Source organism: Glycine soja, chromosome 14, assembly GCF_004193775.1.
Source record: "Glycine soja cultivar W05 chromosome 14, ASM419377v2, whole genome shotgun sequence".
NCBI lineage: Eukaryota > Viridiplantae > Streptophyta > Magnoliopsida > Fabales > Fabaceae > Glycine > Glycine soja.
Genome location: NC_041015.1, coordinates 1453851 through 1473756, shown reverse-complemented (window position 1 = coordinate 1473756; position 19906 = coordinate 1453851). Strand labels below are relative to the sequence as shown.

The window sequence follows — 19906 nt, the reverse complement described above, 5'->3', positions numbered from 1 at the left end:
GATCAGCAATAACCCTTAACCAGATCACTGTTGTCCTAAACAAATTGAAGATAGAACACAAAGTCATTGAGTACGTTTTGCAAAATTACCACCCTTTGGTCTCAAGGCTATTGGGTGTGGACCCTCTTAAATTATATATAGGTCGAACACTTACCCAACTTCACATTGAAAAAACAAATAAGCAAACCTTTTTCGCCCTCTAGGCTTGGGACTAAAGAGTTGTGAAGGCTTTTAGATTGAGTACTTACTCCGTCCATAATTACCATGGCTTGAGTTCATGACCACTAGACACCAATAGTGTAACATAAACAACTTGAGAAAGGGTAAATTTTTTTGTCGATTAACCCTTAGTAAATTGAGACGAGACCATAATTCCTGCATATTAACCCTTAATGTATTTCGTTGAATGATTGACATCACATCTGACTCTCTTACCAGAATTCCTGCATAACACACCTATGGTTTGTAGTTGCCCGGAAAAAAATAATTATTTCACTAAAATACGTCAAATTAAATATTCACTAATTTATTATAGATTATAGTGTCCTTTGATAGTTTTTCTTTTCGAAATTGACAACATCACTCGCATGGTCGAGTCAGAATGGCTGATGAAAGCTTTCGTCCTTTGATAGTATTTTTTTTTCCCTTTTTTTTTTATGGAGAAATAGACGGCATCACACGCATGGTGGCCGGTGGGTATGCACCAAGTGGGGTTTATATATATATAATGTCCTTATAATTAACCTATGCTCTTTCAAGGACAACGTATCAATTTGTTTCTATAGTCATTATTTTTTGTTTATGTTAACAATTTAGGGAGCTTATTAGTTATTAGCCTCCGTTTTACGTACGGTGTAGTCTAATAAGAGTTTGTAAGGTAGTACTCGTTTAAATAAATAAAACCACATTCCAAAGACGCTTGCATTGCTTGCTATATTAACTTGCACAACAAGAAGTTATAAATGCTAATTTAAAAGAGCAGAAGAAATGGATCCTTTAAAGAAACGTAGAGTAGAAACACAAGTTCAAAAGAAATGTATTCTATATTATTCTTCATTAAAAAATAGAGATAATTACAAATAAATGAGTCAAGGAAATCAATAACCCCACAAAGTAATCATCATAATGATTTATTACAAACAGTAACGCTAACGCATATTTCTCAAAGCCTAAACACGTGCTACCAATGGAAAAGCTCCTAAAAACTCCCGCGAAATCCAGATAAATCCAAATCAATTAAGGTTTCACCAAAAACACTCCATCTCCATCATTTCAGTATCCCGTGGGAAATTCGCAGTTACCATACTCTGCAACACAAATTCAAAAACACGGTTTCAACACAAATTATTAACATCTATTGGTACAAAAAAAATAATTTATAATCTAAACTCATGCATAATGCTTTTAATGCAATGACATGGACAAAATAACCGTTCCATGTCGACCACATAGGGCCAAGCAATCAATATTCAATAATAAACCCTCAATTTCAACCTTATCAACTGATAGGGCCATAAGGGCCAAATAATCAATAAAACATAACATTTATTGCACGTAGTCGGTACTTACTATTAATGCATGCTTAATTTAATTCATTTTGACCCGGGGGAAATAAGCTTTTTGTGTCTCATATGCTTAATTTAAATTAAAAAGATAGGATATAGTTTGTAGAGAAATTATAAAGTAAAATAATAAAAGATATATAATTATAAAAATAAAAAATATAAGTAAGTACTCACTGGGAGGCTGAGTGACGACATAAGCAGTGCCACCAAAATAGCACGTGCCGGATGCACGTGCCATCTTCTGATAGTAACTGTTGAAAGCGTAGGAAGCATGTGCCTCCAAAGTGTTAGGATCGTAACACGTGGCACCTGGCTGAATGGGAGTGCAATCAGCCCCACCCTCTCCGCAAGCGTAGTTAAGAGCGTTCTGCAGTTTCTTCTCCGAAGAACCGCCATTCGCCACGCACCACGTCTGGCCCTTAGACGACGTCGTCACGTCACCGCTCACCGGAACCTGGCTCTTCCCAACTCCGGACGGTGGCGCCTCCGCCGTGAGCTGAATATCATAAACCTTCTTCTGACTTGGATAAAACAAGCCGTAGTTCCTCTCCGATGTGGGACCCGTTTTCTGGTTCTCATTGAAAAGCGCGAAGAGGAAAACGTCGAGTGACTCATTGGGCTTCAAGGGTGTCCCACTCCCACTCAAGACGCGCTTAACCAAGTTTCCGTTATACGACGCCGCATTGTCGGGGCTGGCTCCAATCTCATTAGAGTCCCCAGCAGAAGGCCAACCAGTTTCCGAAACTGCAATCTTAACGTCGTCGTATTTGACTGCTGACATGGCAGCAAAAACGGCGTCGATTTGAGCGTCGAACAAGTTGGTGTATTTTAAACCATTACCCGAATCAACCACGCCAGGGTTTTCCTTGAACAGCGCGTAGTCTAAAGAGATTTTATCAGAGTTTGCAGCGTAAGCGAAGAACGGATAGGCATTCACCATTAGGTAGGAACCGGTTTGGCGGAGGAAGTCGAGCATGGGCTTGATAACCGGTTCGAGGAGTTCGGTTTTGAAGGAACCGGATGAGGCGGGGAACGAGTTTTGGAGCGCCGAGAGTGCGATGGGTGAGGAGATTTTAATGTTTTTGTCCAGGCTGTATTTGACTAGAGAAGCGTGAACGTTCTTCATGGCGGGTACGAGGAACTTTGTCGTGTTGTTCGGGTCCACGAACACTTCGTTTCCCACGGCTATGGCTTCGATTTGCGTGGCGGGGTAGTAGCTGGAGATGTTGGCTTGGACCCACGCGTCGGTGAAGGACTGTTCCGCGGCGGCGTTGGCGAGAAGCTCGTTTGGCATGGCAACCACCACCTTCATTCCTGAGTTGGCAAACGCGGTTAAGACGGTGGCGTCGGTGTCGTAGAGCTTCACACGGTTCAGCCCCTGACTCTTAAGAAGCTCCACCACTTTCGCCGGTGTAGGTAGGTCGTTCGCAATTCTTCCATAGTTTATTCCGATTGATCCCGCTTCTGCAAAGCCCGTCAGAAAGTTAACAACTTTCAAATGCAAAATGAGATGAAGCAACAAAATTTACATGCAGTTTCATAAGTGTTATTTTCTAATTACAACTAGAGTTCATGTTGGTAAGACGAAATTCAAATACAAACTCAAAGAAGAGAAGTGGGAGATGTTTTTACCTGACGATGAAGAAATGTAAGAGATAAGGATGAAGAAGAAGGAGAATGTGAGAGGAGCCATGCTCTGTTTCAGAAAGGTTGCAGTTATTTTGTTTGTGAGAAGAGGGTGTGGAATTTTATAGAGTGAGTGATTGGGGACTTAGTGGGGCAACATGGTTGAAGGGAAAAGAGCTTTCACTTTACACCGTGTGGGGACCCTTGACCTGTGTTGGAGACCCACCCACCAATGAAATATCTCAGAACCGCTAATGTTAGGTTAGAAAAAATGTTACTACTTGCGGAAAGCAATTTATTTTTTTTCCTGTAAAGAAATAAAGGGTTTGAAAATGTTAGCTGAACTGTCCGTTGGATCATGTAGTGGGCTATGTTGATGACCGTACACGTGGAGCGTATCGTTTGGGACAACGTTGTCGACAGGGACACGTCACGAATGGAACGGGGTGAGGTCGCGATTGCCTAGGGACATGTTTGGTTCTATACCCGAGAAAATGTAATATTATTGGCTTCATATTCGATTGAAACAATGATGAATTTACGGAAACAGGGCCAAGGTTTCAATAATTTTGCTCAAATTTGAACGTTGGACTTTGCCATCCAGCCGTGCTTGATTTGATGACATGTGCTTGCCTCTCTTTTTGTTTCTTCCGGGTAAAAAGAAATTTATTGGGTGGGAATCAATTAATTCAGGACTATATATATATATATAATTCATCAATTCCCTTGGCAAATGAATAATAGGCATCATCATCATGACAGAGTCGTACTACTATTTTATGATTTTATCATTTGCTATGGAATTTTACTTCAGGCTTTACATTCATTTCTTCCTGTAGATTCAGAGCACCTCCAAATCAAAGTTTGTTGAACGATGTATCAAGTGAAAAAATTATTTTTATTAGTGAAATAAATTTATGGGATATGAAGATTTAAAAAAAAAATTTATATCTTCTGTAAAGATCATTTATATTCAAGGGGACATGTACTGATGAAGACTTGACAAATGAGAAATGCAACAGGCTCTATCAATCATCATTCTCCTCGTTTGGCAACGGAAAATGTTGGTAATCGATCTGTGTTTTTCTTCTGATTTCATCCATCACAACACGGAATAGTATAGCTATTGATTAATTTGAAATGATAATGATTTTATATTAGTCAAAATCTCAAAAGGCCGTGAAAGACGACACTACTACTGCACCTTCGTGTGGAAAGTCCATCTTTTTTCCCAGAGTTTTATAGAAAGTTTACTTGCGGCTTGACCTTATTGAATTTGAGGATAATAACTAACTCCTTGAGCTAAGCAATAAAAAGGATTTTTATACATTTTCTTATTTTTCACATATATCATGCTCAGTTATTATTGTTAATGTGATTTCTATCTTATATATTTGGTGGGTAGTTAAAGAATTAAAAGTAAAGAAAAAAAAATCATAATGTCAAAAACAAATAAATTATTCCATAATTTTTTATTTTATTTTTTAACTTGTTAATCTATGTATACTTATATAGCCAGTACAGATATATTAGATTAAGATTTTTTCATCAGTGTAAAAAAATTATATATACCATTAATTTTGTATATTTCTTGTGTTGTCAAATTAATTAAATTGTATAATAAAATATATTAAATGATAGGATAAAGTTTTTTAGACAAATGACATGCCAAAATTCAATTTTTGTCCTTTGATTATGATATGTATTTCAGGATTATTAATATTTGATTTAGTGACCCTATGAAAAAGAAAATGAGTGAAATTTCAAGAGAATGCACCTTTAAATAGCTAGTGACTGATAAATAAACTCCAAAATAACGACTTTTTTTGTGCAGCCTAAAATAATGACATCTGGGTAGGGTGTAATTGGTATCGGCTTGATTTGGCCCAATAAATAAATTTACATATTTTAGTATTACAATAATATCATTTGATGGTTAAATTATTGTACTGATCATTTAGAAGTCAGATTATTATTTTTAAAAATAATAATCTTTAACAAACTAAACAGAGATTGATGCTATCGTCATCAATACATATCCAAACATAGCAACATATACAACCAAAAACTCAAGTTGCTCTGTTATTTTTACTTAATCATTGGTTTGTCCTAAATGACATATTTTCAAAGGGTTTTCATTTAACATTATTTTAGTCTACATAATCAAAACTGCCAAATGATTGTTACACCCTATATCCCTATAAACAAAAAGAACAACACTAGGAAATAATTAATGTTAAAATATTTTATATTTGTCCATTTTTTATCATCTTAACTAATTATAACTAAATTTATTTCATTTGTCATATTACCGTGTGGACAAGGTTTGAGAAACACATATGGCAAGAGGAAAAATGACGTGCAATTAGCAAGAAGAAGAAAAAAAAAACGGAAGAAGAATGACGTGCGATTAATACTTTTTATACAATAAAAATTATTGGGCCGTAGATTAGTCGGTGAAATGCCCCATTCTTCTATGCTAACACAAACAGCCAACTAGCTTTGCCATTATGAATGATGCAATCAAATATGTATGAGGGGGGACCTTTTGCTAATTAAAAATGCTTGCGGGCGAGGGTATCAGTAATTAATACTTTGGTGCCAATTAATAAAACATCAATTTGACAATTTTAGTACTTGTTTTCTGCAGTCATTTTATCCTTCAATAATATTATTAACCGTAAAGAAAATCAACAATAATGGCAGCCATTGAGTTTATTTATCGTTGAATTAACCATAGGAAGTGGTTGGAGTTGGAGGGCATTTTCTTCTTTCTTTCGGTTCAACTCTCAACGCCATACATAGGGCGTTGGCATGCACAAAAATGAAGATTTGAAGGTCCCATTTCAGGTCGGCACAGTCATGTTATCATCCAAATTAAGTAAAAGGGACTTGTTACAGAAAAATTTTGGTAGATGAAAGATATATTTTTATTTTATTGAATTAATTTAATTAATGATCTGCTTATAAATTTTAAAAGACATATTATCGAGTGGTAGTTATCAACAAATCCTTAGCTGTATATTTTGCACAATAAATGAACCTTTTGTTTTCATCAAGTCAAAATTGGTTTGTCAACTTGCATCTTTCCAATTTCACACAGGTATCGTTTACTTTAAAAATCTTAATAATAACACAAGGAGCAAAGACGTTTCTACACTTATACTCTCAGGTGTACTAAAAAATGGCAGGCGATTTGGATTGGTACCCTCTTTAGGTCGGTAAGACTCGTTCATATTCAATTTCATAGTGTTCAATTTCTTAATAACTAGTGTTACATTAGATATAATTGCATCTGGTACACTTGGTTGTCCAGGCTACCAGTCTACCACGATATGTGATGGAGAGTAACATTAACAAGAAGTAATACATATAAAATCATTCCTAAATTTTTCGATTTTTTTTTAAAAAAAGAGTTGATTCTTGGTCATATTAATATTTCATAGTTAAGTAATTAGTAGTTTATTTTTGCCATCTTAAGTTTTTTTTTCTTCTAAAAATTCATTTTCAACAAAAGTAGAAATAAAGAATAAATTAATAAATCATTCATGCTTTAAGCGATCTGTAAATTCTTCAATTAAAACTGGAGATTTTAGGTGAATTCATCCCTAAAACTATACATAAGCTTATATGGGCAATTTTTAATGTCTTTATGATCGAGGTTCACTCTACGGTTTTCTGGTTGGTCACTTGGACACCAATTTTAGCTTGCTAGGGTTTGATTGGGCACTGTGGTGGGGATGAAGATTTTTTTATTTTGGAGGGAGAGGCTTTTGTCCAACCATTTGAGGAGGGAGCATTTTATTGTGCGATTAGGACTCTATTGATGGATTGGGTGGAAGTGGGACATGCATATATCGTAATGTAGACGTTATGTTTCATATTTATCCTTGTTTCTAGCCACGACCCCTACAGAAAAAAAAAAGAGAAGGTTATTAATGGATTTATCTTTTCCATGGCTTCAGGCATACAGCGGTATTTGTAAACCTAAGTAACTCGTTCACCAAGAACATAAACGATAGAACTCATGTTTGGCTGTGAAATATTTGGTTAGAAAAAACAGAAAAATAAAACTTTTCAAACTAAAACCAAAAGTTAGTTTAGAAAGAATTAACTTCAGGGAACAAATTATGGCAATATATTTAAAACACTCTCATACTCTGCTATTAAATCTTAATCTTTAATATTTTCATTCTTTGATCCCCCTCCCTCCCTCCCCCCTCCCAAAAAAATTAAAATCCTGAACCTTTTAATTATCTTCCCTTAAAATAATATATACAGTGTATATTTTAGGTCATCCAAATTCCTGGCATTCAATTCAATCTTCAATGTGCCAGAGTGAGAGATAGATGTAAATCTTAATGGGAAAGCATTCAAACGCATAGGATTTTGTATATTATGATTTTTTATACCTGAATTAGACCAAGAAGCCATAATCATGTAAATCATAATGTGGAAGCCGTGAAACAGAGAATCGTGAAAGTCATGATTGTCCATATCCCGATTAAATAAAGCCATAAGCGTCAAGAACGTCTTTGAGTATAATTGATGAATTGGTTCTTCTTCCATCTCACTCTCTTTCACACACATAGTACGGAAGATTTCTAAGAGCGCAAGTAGAAAAACTTAGCGTGTGTTTTGAGGGAGAGAACCAATAATACGTTCCTCAAGTATTAGAACCAATGGATGAAGTCAATTTAATCTTTAAAAAAAAATTGATACAATTTAATTTAAATTTTAAATACTGAACAAATACCTCGTGAAAGGCCAGACTTATTGGTCCACAGATGATTTTTTGTTTTTGGTCATTATCAGCATCTCCTTTAGTTCATGTTATGAAATCGATTTCGTTAAGGCTATTGCATTCTGAAATAGTCTTTTCAGAACATAATGAGAGATACAATATACAAGTACTAAGAATGTAAGAAATAAATGTCGATAATGATCCAATAAACAAAACTGTTATTTGGGTTGGCCTCTAGAATTATGATAGGGAGTTGATATTTGTGAAGATGATTATAGAGATAAAATAATAGCTTATGAATGTAGTTATTATAGAAATAAAATGAGTATAAAAATTTATATACCAAAGTATCCTATTCCCTTTATATATAATTATAGATTATAGACATATTAAGGAATGTTATTCTTGATTAAAAGATATTATTTGTTTCTTATGTAAGAACAAAGTATTTTACCCTTTAAATATTGCATTGTGATCTCAGGTTTGCCAATCTTGTCCCACTTACCCCTTTGCACTTATTAGTGTTTCTAAGATTCTTAAGCAGTTGATTAGATCAATGTTTTTAAATGTTGTTCCTCCAGGTTGCCCTATGATAATTTCGTCCAGCACTGCCCCTTCAAACGTCAACTCCAATAAGGGCAAATAGATTTTCGACTGTCACTCCTTGGTTTCTCACGGTTCAGAACAGGTCAAAGAAAGTTTTCCTCATCAGTCAAAAGGATACTCACATTAGCTTATTTATCATAGGCAAAAACACTGACATTGAATAATTTCAGTTTCACAACATAAAAAACACACGTACAACTGAGGGCAGTTTCAAACACAATAAAGAGCAATGCACTTGCTGGCTCTTTGTCAAAAGGAGTGCATAAGAGAATCCACAGGTGACATGTATAGCATTCAGAGTTTGCTTCCTGCACCCTATTGCATTACCAAATAAAATATGGAAGTGCAAGAAGTTTCACTCTTAGATCCAAATGGAAAGTGGATAGCGGGCTTGGCTTCGAACGTATGGTCCATCAGGAAGACGGGCAGGTCCCAATAACACCATTATTAATGTAAGTTGGTCTTCCATTAAAAGGGAGCACACTATTTACACCTCAGTTTTGCTAAGTACACCCATATTCCCTTTCTACCTCAATTATCCATTATACCCCTTTTCTTAAAAAAGTACACTCCTTTTACTTTCCAAAAATATATTTTCAAAATTACATATACTTATTCCAGAAATATATCTTTGAAACTATGATTCATACTTTTGGAGATATATTTCCATAACAAATATATATTTTTCATTAAAATATCACTTAAGAATTAAGATGATTGATGGAAAATTAAAAAAAATAATAAACATTTATCTTATATCCATGTTTATTTGTATTATTTTCATCCTATCATTAGTGTTATTTAAATCTTATTTTCATCTTGTATTTATTAATCTTTAAACGCTAATTTTAAACTATCTTTACCATATATTGATTATATAATATTATGTTTTCATCATCATTATACAATATTTTATATTTTCCTTGATGTGACAATGTATTTCAGAGTATGTTCATCACTAACTTTATATGTCATTAAATCATTGACATAGACTTGGATAGAAAATGAATGAACACACTCAAAGAAAAGAAATCATCATAAAAAAACTTTTCTTTGTAACTAAGGTGTATAACATATAAAGTTAGTGATAAACGTACCTTGAAATCCAATGTCAGAATGAAGGAAAACATAAAATATTGTATAATGATGATGAAAATGCAATATTATATAATAAATATATTGTGAAAATAATTCAAAATTAAGATTTAATGAATTATAAAGATAAGATTTTAGATAAGATTTAAAGAATACTAATGATGGAATGAAAATAAAACTAAAAAATATGAATATAAGATAAAATGTTTATCATCTTTTTATTTATTTATTATAAACCATCTTAATTCTCCAGTGATATTTTATTAAAAAATATATGTCCATTCTGGAAGTATATCTCCATAATTATGAATCATTGTTATGGAGATACAGAATTAGTATATGTAATTTTGGAAAGCAAAAGGGGCATGCTTCTTTTAAAAACATGGTATAATAGGTATAATGTAGAAGATTCACAAATACATTTTACCCAAATAAATAATTTGTACTATTCACATTTGAAGAATTGATGTTCTTATTATTATTTTTACCTCATAAAGACAATAAATGGTTGAATAGCTTTTGAAGCAGCACGGATCCAAAAAAAAATCAGCTGTAGGAATAATATTCACATATATAATTAACTACGAACAATATTCATATTATAGTTTTTTTTAACTACATTTCAAATTATAAAAGCATTTTATAACTATACATACATTAAGAAAAAAATCTGGTGGTGCAGTTGGGCCTAAATTGAATCCGTCCCTGTTTTGTGGTTATAATATATTACATACCATTCAATCAAGTTGAGTATAATTATTGCCTAGACTTAGCAAGCCTACCCAAAACTATATTAAAATGGTTGAATAGCAAGTGAGTATAAAATAGGCATTAGGGTAAGATTTAGCGATATATCATTAGCACGATATGTATATTAAAAATAATTAAATACCGCGGGAAAAAAATATCCTATTTTGAATGACTAGGCAAGAATGTAAATATTTATGATTCAAAATTAAATTTTAAAGAAATAAGAAAACTTCACATCTAAATTACTTTTTCTTTCTTTCAGAATTCACATCTAAAATACTTAAACACGACATATTTTCCCTTCTTGTTTTCTTTTCTTTTCATTTCTGGCTAATTAAACTATTTTTTTTATAGATTCCTCCAGTTACGTATGAGATTATATATACAATGTATTTCCTCTATTTCAATTTGATTAATGTTTACATTTTTTTCCACATAATTTAGGAAAATACGTAATCATTTGTGCAAGACAACATATTAACAAAAGTTGTTAAATATTTAACTGAAGTTCAATAAAAAGAGACTTTTCCTATTTACCCCAGGCTAAAAGTAATCACCCTAAAGAACATGAAACTTGGTAGTTAAAACTATTATTACTTGCACTTAACCCGAAATTACCTAAATAAGAGTAATATCCAAACTTAACTAATAGGATACTCTATTAACATTTGGTCACGTGATCTTACATGTGGAATCCAACAGATTCAACTGTCTTTCTCGTTGAATATGCCTATATAGGTGAGTTCTTCTTAGGCATGAATAACTTCACTCATTCATTACTCTCTCATACACATTTTGAGTTGATCGTCAGAATCTTTACAGGTAATGCTACTAAAGTCACTCATCATGAACAACCATATCCACATCACAACAATACTAAAATTGCACAATTATAATGTTAGAGAATGCGATTTTATATTGAAAAACCTTGAAGATCAAATTGCACCACTATAATACCTGAGATGGGAAAAGTCTAATTAAGCCAAACATAAATAGAAAGTTTGACCAAAGGGAAAAAGAATTAATCAACCGGACCGAGGGTTTGGAAAAGTGAATTTGGTATTGTTTTTGTAATGAGGTATTCACATGAATAAAGTTACCTGCCATGTATTTGTTTACGTACACAAAGGCATTAAAAAACAAGGCACAAGGCACATACCGTTATGCTAGTATCCAGAGATTTTTACATACACAAAGACATTAAAAGACAATACACATGGCACATACCATTATGTTAGCATCCAAGTGTGAATTGATTGAATTCCTGAAAAATACCTTTTCAAACATCTCGGGCTCCATTCTATACAATAGCAAGGCTAAGAATAATTAGTTTACTTACCGTTCCAAATTGAAATGTATAATAAAGCCGTTCAATTACACAGAAAATTCACCCCTAGCATGTTTCTCACGCGCCTAGCTTGATTAAAAAATATTTTTTCTTTACATTCTATTCTATTCAGGTGTTTGAATTTGTTTACAAACAAAACAAACGAGAGACAAAATGCACTAGCCACGACCCTAGGAAAACGAGACCGTAAATCGTAACCCCACAACACTAGAGTAGACACAGTATATATAAAGAAACAAAATGGGAGAGAGAGAGAGAGAGAGGGAGAAATGAAGAAAGGCAACGTTCAAAAGAACAATATACGGTGTTCGACACTATGCATTGCTTCACTCTCTCTCATCACAATCTTCATTATTCCCTTTTGTGAGTCCTTCAACTATGGCCAAGCCCTGTCCCAGAGCCTCCTCTATTTCGAGTCACAGCGTTCAGGTCGCTTACCCTACAATCAAAGGGTCACTTGGCGTCACCATTCTGCCCTCACTGATGGCCTAGAACAAGGGGTACATACATTACTTCAAACCTTAAACTGTGTTATTTACCTTTTGTGCTAGCTTTACATTCATTCTAATATTATGGTTATTGTTTTTTTGGGCACGTAGGTGGACTTGGTGGGAGGGTACTATGATGCAGGGGACAATGTGAAATTTGGGTTGCCAATGGCTTTCACCATAACACTCCTCTCATGGGGTGCTATAGAATACGGCGAACAAATCGCTGCTGCCGGCGAGTACGCTCACGCTCTGGAGGCCATCAAGTGGGGAACCGATTATTTCATCAAGGCACACACTCAACCAAATGTTCTTTGGCTTGAGGTATTAATTTCCATTCCAGTGAATATTCTTTTCTAAATTTTATTTTTGAAAATTGATTATCCCACGCGCCGCCGTTGAAAATGGGACGAATGAATACTTCTTCCAAGCTAATCGGAGGAATAGATTTAAATGTCGGAAGAGTCAACGGATTCGTCCGGAATTTCCTGCAATCTCGCCGTGACTGGCGCTTGTTATCACTCGCAGCTGGGGCATGAACATGGAATTTTATAAATAAGATTTGTTAAATTAAAGTATAATCCAAAAGGAAAATTATTATGTAATCCGGTCGTATAATTTCAATTAATCATGGGATATGTTATGATTTTTTTTAATAAATTAAGAAATGTAACTATTTATAATTATTACATAAAGATTAGTCGACATCCAACGTCCAATTAAAAACATAAAGATTAGTCGAGATTATAATACCTTAAATAATATAGTAATAATTATTTTTAATATATTAATTAGAAATTGTGTTAGTAAATGTAAATAATGAGTAATGATATATATATATATATATATATATATATATATATATATATATATATATATTTTAAACCTTCTATCAATACTTCTTAGTTTTTTTTCTTTTTATTAAGTTATAAATACTATCATGTTTATATTTTTTTTCAAACTCTTTGTAGGGGTAAGATAACATGTTATCAAACATTTTCCGCAAATAATATGTTTTTAATACTGTACGTTACAGATTTCACTAGTTTAGGATTCAGACTTGCAAAAATGACAACAACATATTTAGCGAAGTATACAGAAATAATAAAAAAAAAATAGAAAAAAAAGTGTGCTACGTTAATGAAATGAAGACGATAAATTCCTTTATAAAACTGGTTATATGTGTATATTTGGTCTTATGAGTTAAAATGTTCAGGTGGGTGACGGCGACACTGATCATTACTGTTGGCAGCGGCCGGAGGACATGACGACATCACGGCGAGCTTATAAGGTTGACGCCAACAACCCCGGCTCGGATGTCGCGGGCGAGACGGCGGCAGCATTGGCAGCGGCATCCATTTTGTTTAGGAGAACAAACCCACATTACTCTCAACTACTTTTGCATCATGCACAACAGGTTACGTAGTTATGGATTAATTTAATTAGGATTAATTTGAATTGGTCGTGAGAGAGATTATAAAAGGGATGTGGTTGTTGTGTTTTGTAGTTGTTTGAGTTTGGTGACAAGTACAAGGGCAAGTATGATGAGAGTGTTGGAGTGGCTAAAGGGTATTATGCTTCGGTTAGTGGCTACATGGATGAGTTGCTCTGGGCAGCAGTTTGGCTATATAGGGCCACCCAAAAGGAGGAATATTTAACCTATTTTTTGGACAAGGCTTATGACTTTGGTGGGACCACTTGGGCCATGACTGAATTCAGCTGGGACGTTAAGTACGCTGGTCTTCAAGCCATTGCTTCCATGGTATGTAATTCCCTCACACACTTCCCAATTTGAAGACTCACTTCCCTTCTCCTTTTTTCTTTTCCTTTATTGTAAATTGTAATATCTCCTTCATTATTCTTCTACCTTTCAAAGTCTTAAACTGTCAAAAAAGGTACATTAGAAGTACTATACTCACTTTCAAAAGAAAAGAAAAAAAGCGCTATACTACTAGTATTATCGGACCTTAGTTACATATTATGGGCCAAGGTTTATTTCTTTTTATATAGAGAGAGAAGTGACACTTTCATACTACACTTTCTTTTACTTTCTTATAAATATTCTCTTTTTGATAAATTTTATTTCTCATTTAATATAAATCAAGAGAAAAACATTGTTTAACAGTTCCTTATGGAAGAAAAGAAGCACAAGAAACACGAAGTCATACTCAAACAGTATCGTTCAAAAGCCGAGCACTATCTATGCGCGTGTCTCAACCTCAACAGCGTTACTAACGTGGAGCGCACCCCAGGAGGGTTACTATACGTCCGCCAATGGAACAACATGCAATACGTAGCAACGGCGTCGTTTCTTCTCACGGTGTATTCTGATCATCTCCTAGCCACTGATCAGAAGCTGCATTGCCAAAAAGGGGAGGTGGGTCCCCATGAGATGTTGGCCTTTGCAAAATCACAGGTTGATTATATTTTGGGCTCGAATCCAATGGCTATGAGTTACTTGGTAGGCTACGGTCCAAAATTCCCGCGGAGGGTGCACCATAGGGGCGCATCCATTGAATCATATGGGGAAAATAAGGGCTTTATTGGGTGCACTCAGGGTTATGATAATTGGTATGGACGCGTTGAACCCAATCCAAATGTACTCATTGGGGCACTCGTTGGTGGGCCTGACATCAAAGACCAATTTAAAGATGAGAGACGAAATTACGTTCAAACAGAGGCTTGTACCTACAATACTGCAGCACTAGTAGGGGTTTTTGCTAGATTGCATCAATCACATGCACATGCACATGCTCATGTTTATTACAATGAAACCCCTTTGGTAGCTTCTAGCTAATTGGGGTTATATAGATTTTTTTTTGGTCCATTATTCCGGGCAAAGAATATTTCTTAGCAGTGCTTACTTAATTTTTGCACTGCCATTGTAATTGTAATTTGAGTATTTTAGTATATAGTAAGATACAAACTATACAATCAATGCTGACGCAGAAACGCGTCTGGACACATTAGGTGGAATAGCAATTTGTACCAATTTATACTTAGTCTAGCAATTGGAAAGAGTTGCATTCGTAGTTAAATTAGAAGGTTATGTTCTTTTGGGTTAGTAGTTAAAGACTTGGACAATTTATACCATGTGCTTTTATTTTTGGTCGTATTTACGACTTTATTCAAACCTAAGAATTTTAATTTATCACAAAGAAAACAAACTAATTAACTAATTTAAAAACGTGAAAATTTAGTGAGTTTCAACGTCAAAAAGGACAGTTGAGAGAAAAGTTTAAAGTTTGATAGATTGGCAACCTAATAGTAATAGTTGCAGCTACGGACACAAAAAGGGAAGTGTCATTGGTAATACTTGGACTAATCTTAAAAAATGCACTTCTTTCTTCATAACTCTGCTTGCTTGGCATCTGATTTTCCATTCTTCTTCTTCCCCTTTAATTACGGTTGCAACGAAGGGCCCAAAAGCACTTTTCCTTGAAACCGAATTTGCGGGGAAATGGTCTCGCATGAGGCACATGGAAAAGCCACCCAAAACGAAAATCAAGCAGGATTTAGTGCCACGACGTTAATTCAAGTATATTTATTTGTCACAATCACAGGGCATCCAGTTCATTTGTTTTGGGCATTATGCCATGGCTCAAGGCAAATTAAACCTGCCGTGACCTGAATCTTCAATATATAGTACTCGAATCTGCTTATTCTAGTATCTTCACAATGCATTGATTCTACCATCGTACGACAGGGCCCCTAATCTGCCAAACAAAATGCTCATTAAATTTTAAAAAATGTTTGTTGGCAAATATTTTAATATATATTTTTTTATATAAATATGTTTAAAAAAATTTTTATTACTTGGAACGTTATTTTAAGTAAGATCTTTGTTTATTATTAAGGTGTCTTATTTTTTTTTACTTTTTTTTTTAAAAAAGTTGATTTAATTTTTTTTATGATTTACATGCTTGATTTTGAATAACTTAAATTGATTGAAATTTTTAAACTACAATATAATTATTTTTTATTTAAGTTGTCTTTTTCAGTTTCAAACATCATCTAAAAATGTTTTAACAGTGAAAAATGTTATTAAAAATGATATTTAATTTTGATTGGAATTGAAGAAAAAAATAAATTATATTAATATTAATTATTTGAATTAATACTTCACAATTTGATTAATTTCAATTTTAATTATTTTCAAAATTTAATTTTATATATTTGCACTATATATCTTTCCTTTGAACTTGGATTGTTTCCAAAAATATATTAAGCCATTCTCCACGTAAATTTTGTTTTTAGTTTTATTATGGTTAATTCTATTTTAAATTAAATTAGTTCCAAAAATAAATTGTTCATTAAATATTTTCATGAATAAATATTATAAGAAATGAAACTTTATTAAAATAAATATTTTTTGTAATTAAATTTGAATCAAATATTGACGGAGGAACATTTTTCATCAATGATTAGAGTGAGTATAAATTTCATTTGCAAGGTCTAAATTTAGTACAGTAGAAAATGTTATCAAATAATTATTTTATAACAATCATTACCTTGGATACCATAATTTATTGTATCATTGTCGAACTAAAATATACATAAAATAAAACTTATGTTAAAAAATTAAAATTAAATTCATGCAATAATTTAATTGTAATTTTTTTAAATTTGCCTAAAAAAAATATTATAATTAAGATAACTATTTAAAAGATAACTACTATTAACGAATAAATAATAAAATAATATTGATTTCATTTATTATTAAATTTATTGTTTTGGAGAAATGAAGATGGGGACTTCGCGTGACATCCTTATATATAGTCACAATTACCAAATCAATTACCAAATCAATCTCTTGAAATATTTCTTAGTCACAATTTTAAGTTCTTCAATGATTTTATGCCTAAATTAGTTCTGATTAAATCTATTATCAAAATAATTTCTACAACTTTTTGTTATTACTTTTCTCATTTATCTTGTCATTTTTTTAATGTCAAATTTAACCCTTGACCTAGTCAAAGATGGGTAAAAATTCCCTAAAAGAAATAACAAGTATTGTGTTTGCCAACTTTTTTATTTTTGCTTACATTAAGAGTTAAGAGGCTAGAAACTCCCCATAAAAGAATGAGAAATGATAAGTATTATGTTTAATTGAGAGGAAAAAATATTACTACAATTTTTGATTATATTTTATAAAAAAAACATATTTTTATATAGTTTATGATTTAAAATAAAAAAGTTAGATAAAATTTTAATTAGAATTAATTAGTTTTAAATATTAGCATTTAAAAGGGGTAAAAATATAAAAAGACTCCTGGAATGCGATGGTTTGGTGTCGTCGGCGCTCATCACGACGTCAACATGGAATAGCATAATAACTGTTATGTATATTTTGTTGTATGCTACTAATAGACATTGGCTCTTTGTCTCTTTTCATTGACGTAATTGTTTCTTCCATGAAAGTGGTCCAATCATATTATCTTAATTCTTTCCGTATTGTCTTTGATGTTTTAACCTTTTTTTATTTATTTATCAATATTGTATTGCACTAATGTAAGCTTTCCGTATTATCATATTGACGTGCTAGCCTATTTTTATATTTAGTGTGTTGTATGTATTATGTTGTTATAGGTATTATCTGATTTGAACAGGAGATTTGTGTCATTTGATGGTGTTATTGTAGACGTTCATTATGCGTGTGGTATTATCAAGTTGAATTATTTTCGGAGATTGATTTGTTTGCTTAATTATGATCTATGAACTATGAACATGATACAAAAATTTGTGACTGCCAAACTCTTGCATTCATCACCAATTTATTTAACTTGCCTGCATCTCTTATTCTCTTGAATATGATGCCTATAATAAGGACATGCTGAAATTGTTTTGATGGGAATATTATTTAGACTGAAGGTTATGTACTGACTTGATCCTTTAGGAAATTATTGTTCGGACAAGAAACCTGCAGCAGTAAATTGGATCGAGGGACGTGGGAAATCAGTTGTTTGTGAAGCAATTATCAAAGAAGAAGTGGTGCAGAAGGTATTGAAAACCAACGTGTCTGCCCTGGTGGAGCTTAACATGCTCAAAAACCTTGCTGGTTCTGCTAGTAACATTGTTTCTGCCATCTTTATAACCATCAATGATGGGAGGCACCTTCACATCTCAGTGACCATGCCTTACATTGAGGTGATTTAGGGAAGGAAAATGGAGAAACATTAGATTAGATTGTTGGCATCCACGTTTGGCTCTGCATTGCTGTCTGTTTAGATCTTTTATTATTTGGAGAGAGGAAAGTAGACTTATACTCTAGATGTTCCCTGTCCCCCTTCTGGATCATTTCTTCTTTTCATTGCTTCTTCCATTCAGTGGGTGTTAACACTTTTTTTCTCCTCAATCAAGACATACATTTTACTTGTTATATTCTAATTCTTTTCCCCTGTGTAATATGCTTAGCATGTTTACAATAGATTTTTGCAAAAAGCACTAGAGGTAGTGTTTAGCATTGGTGTTCGAGGTATTTCATTGGCAAAATGCTTCTTAAGTATTCAAGCATAAGGATCATCACTCAGTCATTTGATGTTGGCTTATCGATGTTATAGGATGAACTTATAAATTAATAGTTTTAAAATAGTTAGTGGATAATTATTTTTTTTTTGTCATGTTTTTCGGTTCCTAATTTTGTATATGAAAAAGAGTTTTGTTCCAAGTGTAGAATTTATTTCAATGATTTTTACACTTTAAATGATTGTATATGTTTTCAATTCATGTAAATAGGATACTGTTTACTTTTAGTCACTTGAAATTAAATTAACTTATTTTGATCTCTCGTTTATAAAAATATGCTAGAGTAATCTTTATTTTCATAAATTAAGGAGAAAAAATAACATGATGATAAAATTGACTTCACCCAACACTTAACATATTGGATTGACTCATTGCTTTTAGGAGTATACTGTCAATGTTCCTAAGAGATCATATGCTGTTAACCAGGTTTGTAACTTTGCCTGCAAGAGCAATTTTTATTAAGTACAATTTGCTGTTGTGGTTGTAATACTGGGTTTTAGTTTTGAGGTTGAGTGAACTTTGTTTTATTACACCATTTCAAATTACATGTTTTGTTTAAGAATCGCCACACTTTCGAGAAGCCAGTAAAGATTTATAATTAGGAAACTGGTATTTATGAGTTCTCGTCTTGCGTGGGATGAATTTGGCATATTCTGCTACATCTATGTGCTTTTGTAAAATACAGGGGAAAATAACGAAAAGGCTACTCTGTATAGGAGGCCATAGTTAGTGAGATCAGCAATTCCAGATGGTTTCTGCAGGTTTTATATTAGAATTGTGGTATATAATTCTTTCTGTCAACCGATCTCAAGTCGATTAAAATTATTATGAATGATAAATTTATTAATTTTAGAATAATTATTTTACAAATTATATCAACTAAAATTTTTAATTTTTTATAATAAAAAATAAAAAATTTTAGTTGATATAATTGTTAAAACAAATTCATTGATTTGCAACATAAATTTTTTTATATTAAAAATGTACTTTTGATTCTAGATCATACATATGATTTATCATATGTAATTTTATTGAATCATTTATATTGAAAATAATTACATAGCTAATACTTAAAGCCACTGGAACTGAAACAACTTCTGCTTCACGTCACTATTTAAAATGTATGACTATTCATGTAAGCATGAAGCTGAACAAAAGA

General features: G+C 32.8%; 3 protein-coding genes across 3 annotated transcripts; 2 read left to right on the top strand and 1 right to left on the bottom strand.

Moving 5' to 3' along the window:
• Positions 1-1024: 1024 nt before the first annotated feature.
• LOC114384883 (glucan endo-1,3-beta-glucosidase 12-like) lies at positions 1025-3350 on the bottom strand. Its single transcript, XM_028344706.1, has 3 exons — positions 3198-3350; positions 1740-3029; positions 1025-1307 (listed from the first exon to the last, which is right to left on the bottom strand). Exons 1-3 carry the CDS (start codon positions 3256-3258, stop codon positions 1273-1275), a joined length of 1386 nt encoding a protein of 461 aa, XP_028200507.1. The 5' UTR covers positions 3259-3350; the 3' UTR covers positions 1025-1272.
• Positions 3351-12002: 8652 nt separating this feature from the next.
• On the top strand, positions 12003-15260 carry LOC114383688 (endoglucanase 11-like). The gene is made up of 5 exons (XM_028343411.1): positions 12003-12234; positions 12334-12546; positions 13439-13639; positions 13730-13984; positions 14348-15260. Exons 1-5 carry the CDS (start codon positions 12004-12006, stop codon positions 15017-15019), a joined length of 1572 nt encoding a protein of 523 aa, XP_028199212.1. The 5' UTR covers position 12003; the 3' UTR covers positions 15020-15260.
• Positions 15261-15682: 422 nt separating this feature from the next.
• Positions 15683-18378, top strand: LOC114385203 (3-hydroxy-3-methylglutaryl-coenzyme A reductase 2-like). Its single transcript, XM_028345222.1, has 3 exons — positions 15683-15760; positions 17812-17881; positions 18119-18378. Exons 1-3 carry the CDS (start codon positions 15683-15685, stop codon positions 18376-18378), a joined length of 408 nt encoding a protein of 135 aa, XP_028201023.1.
• Positions 18379-19906: the final 1528 nt, after the last annotated feature.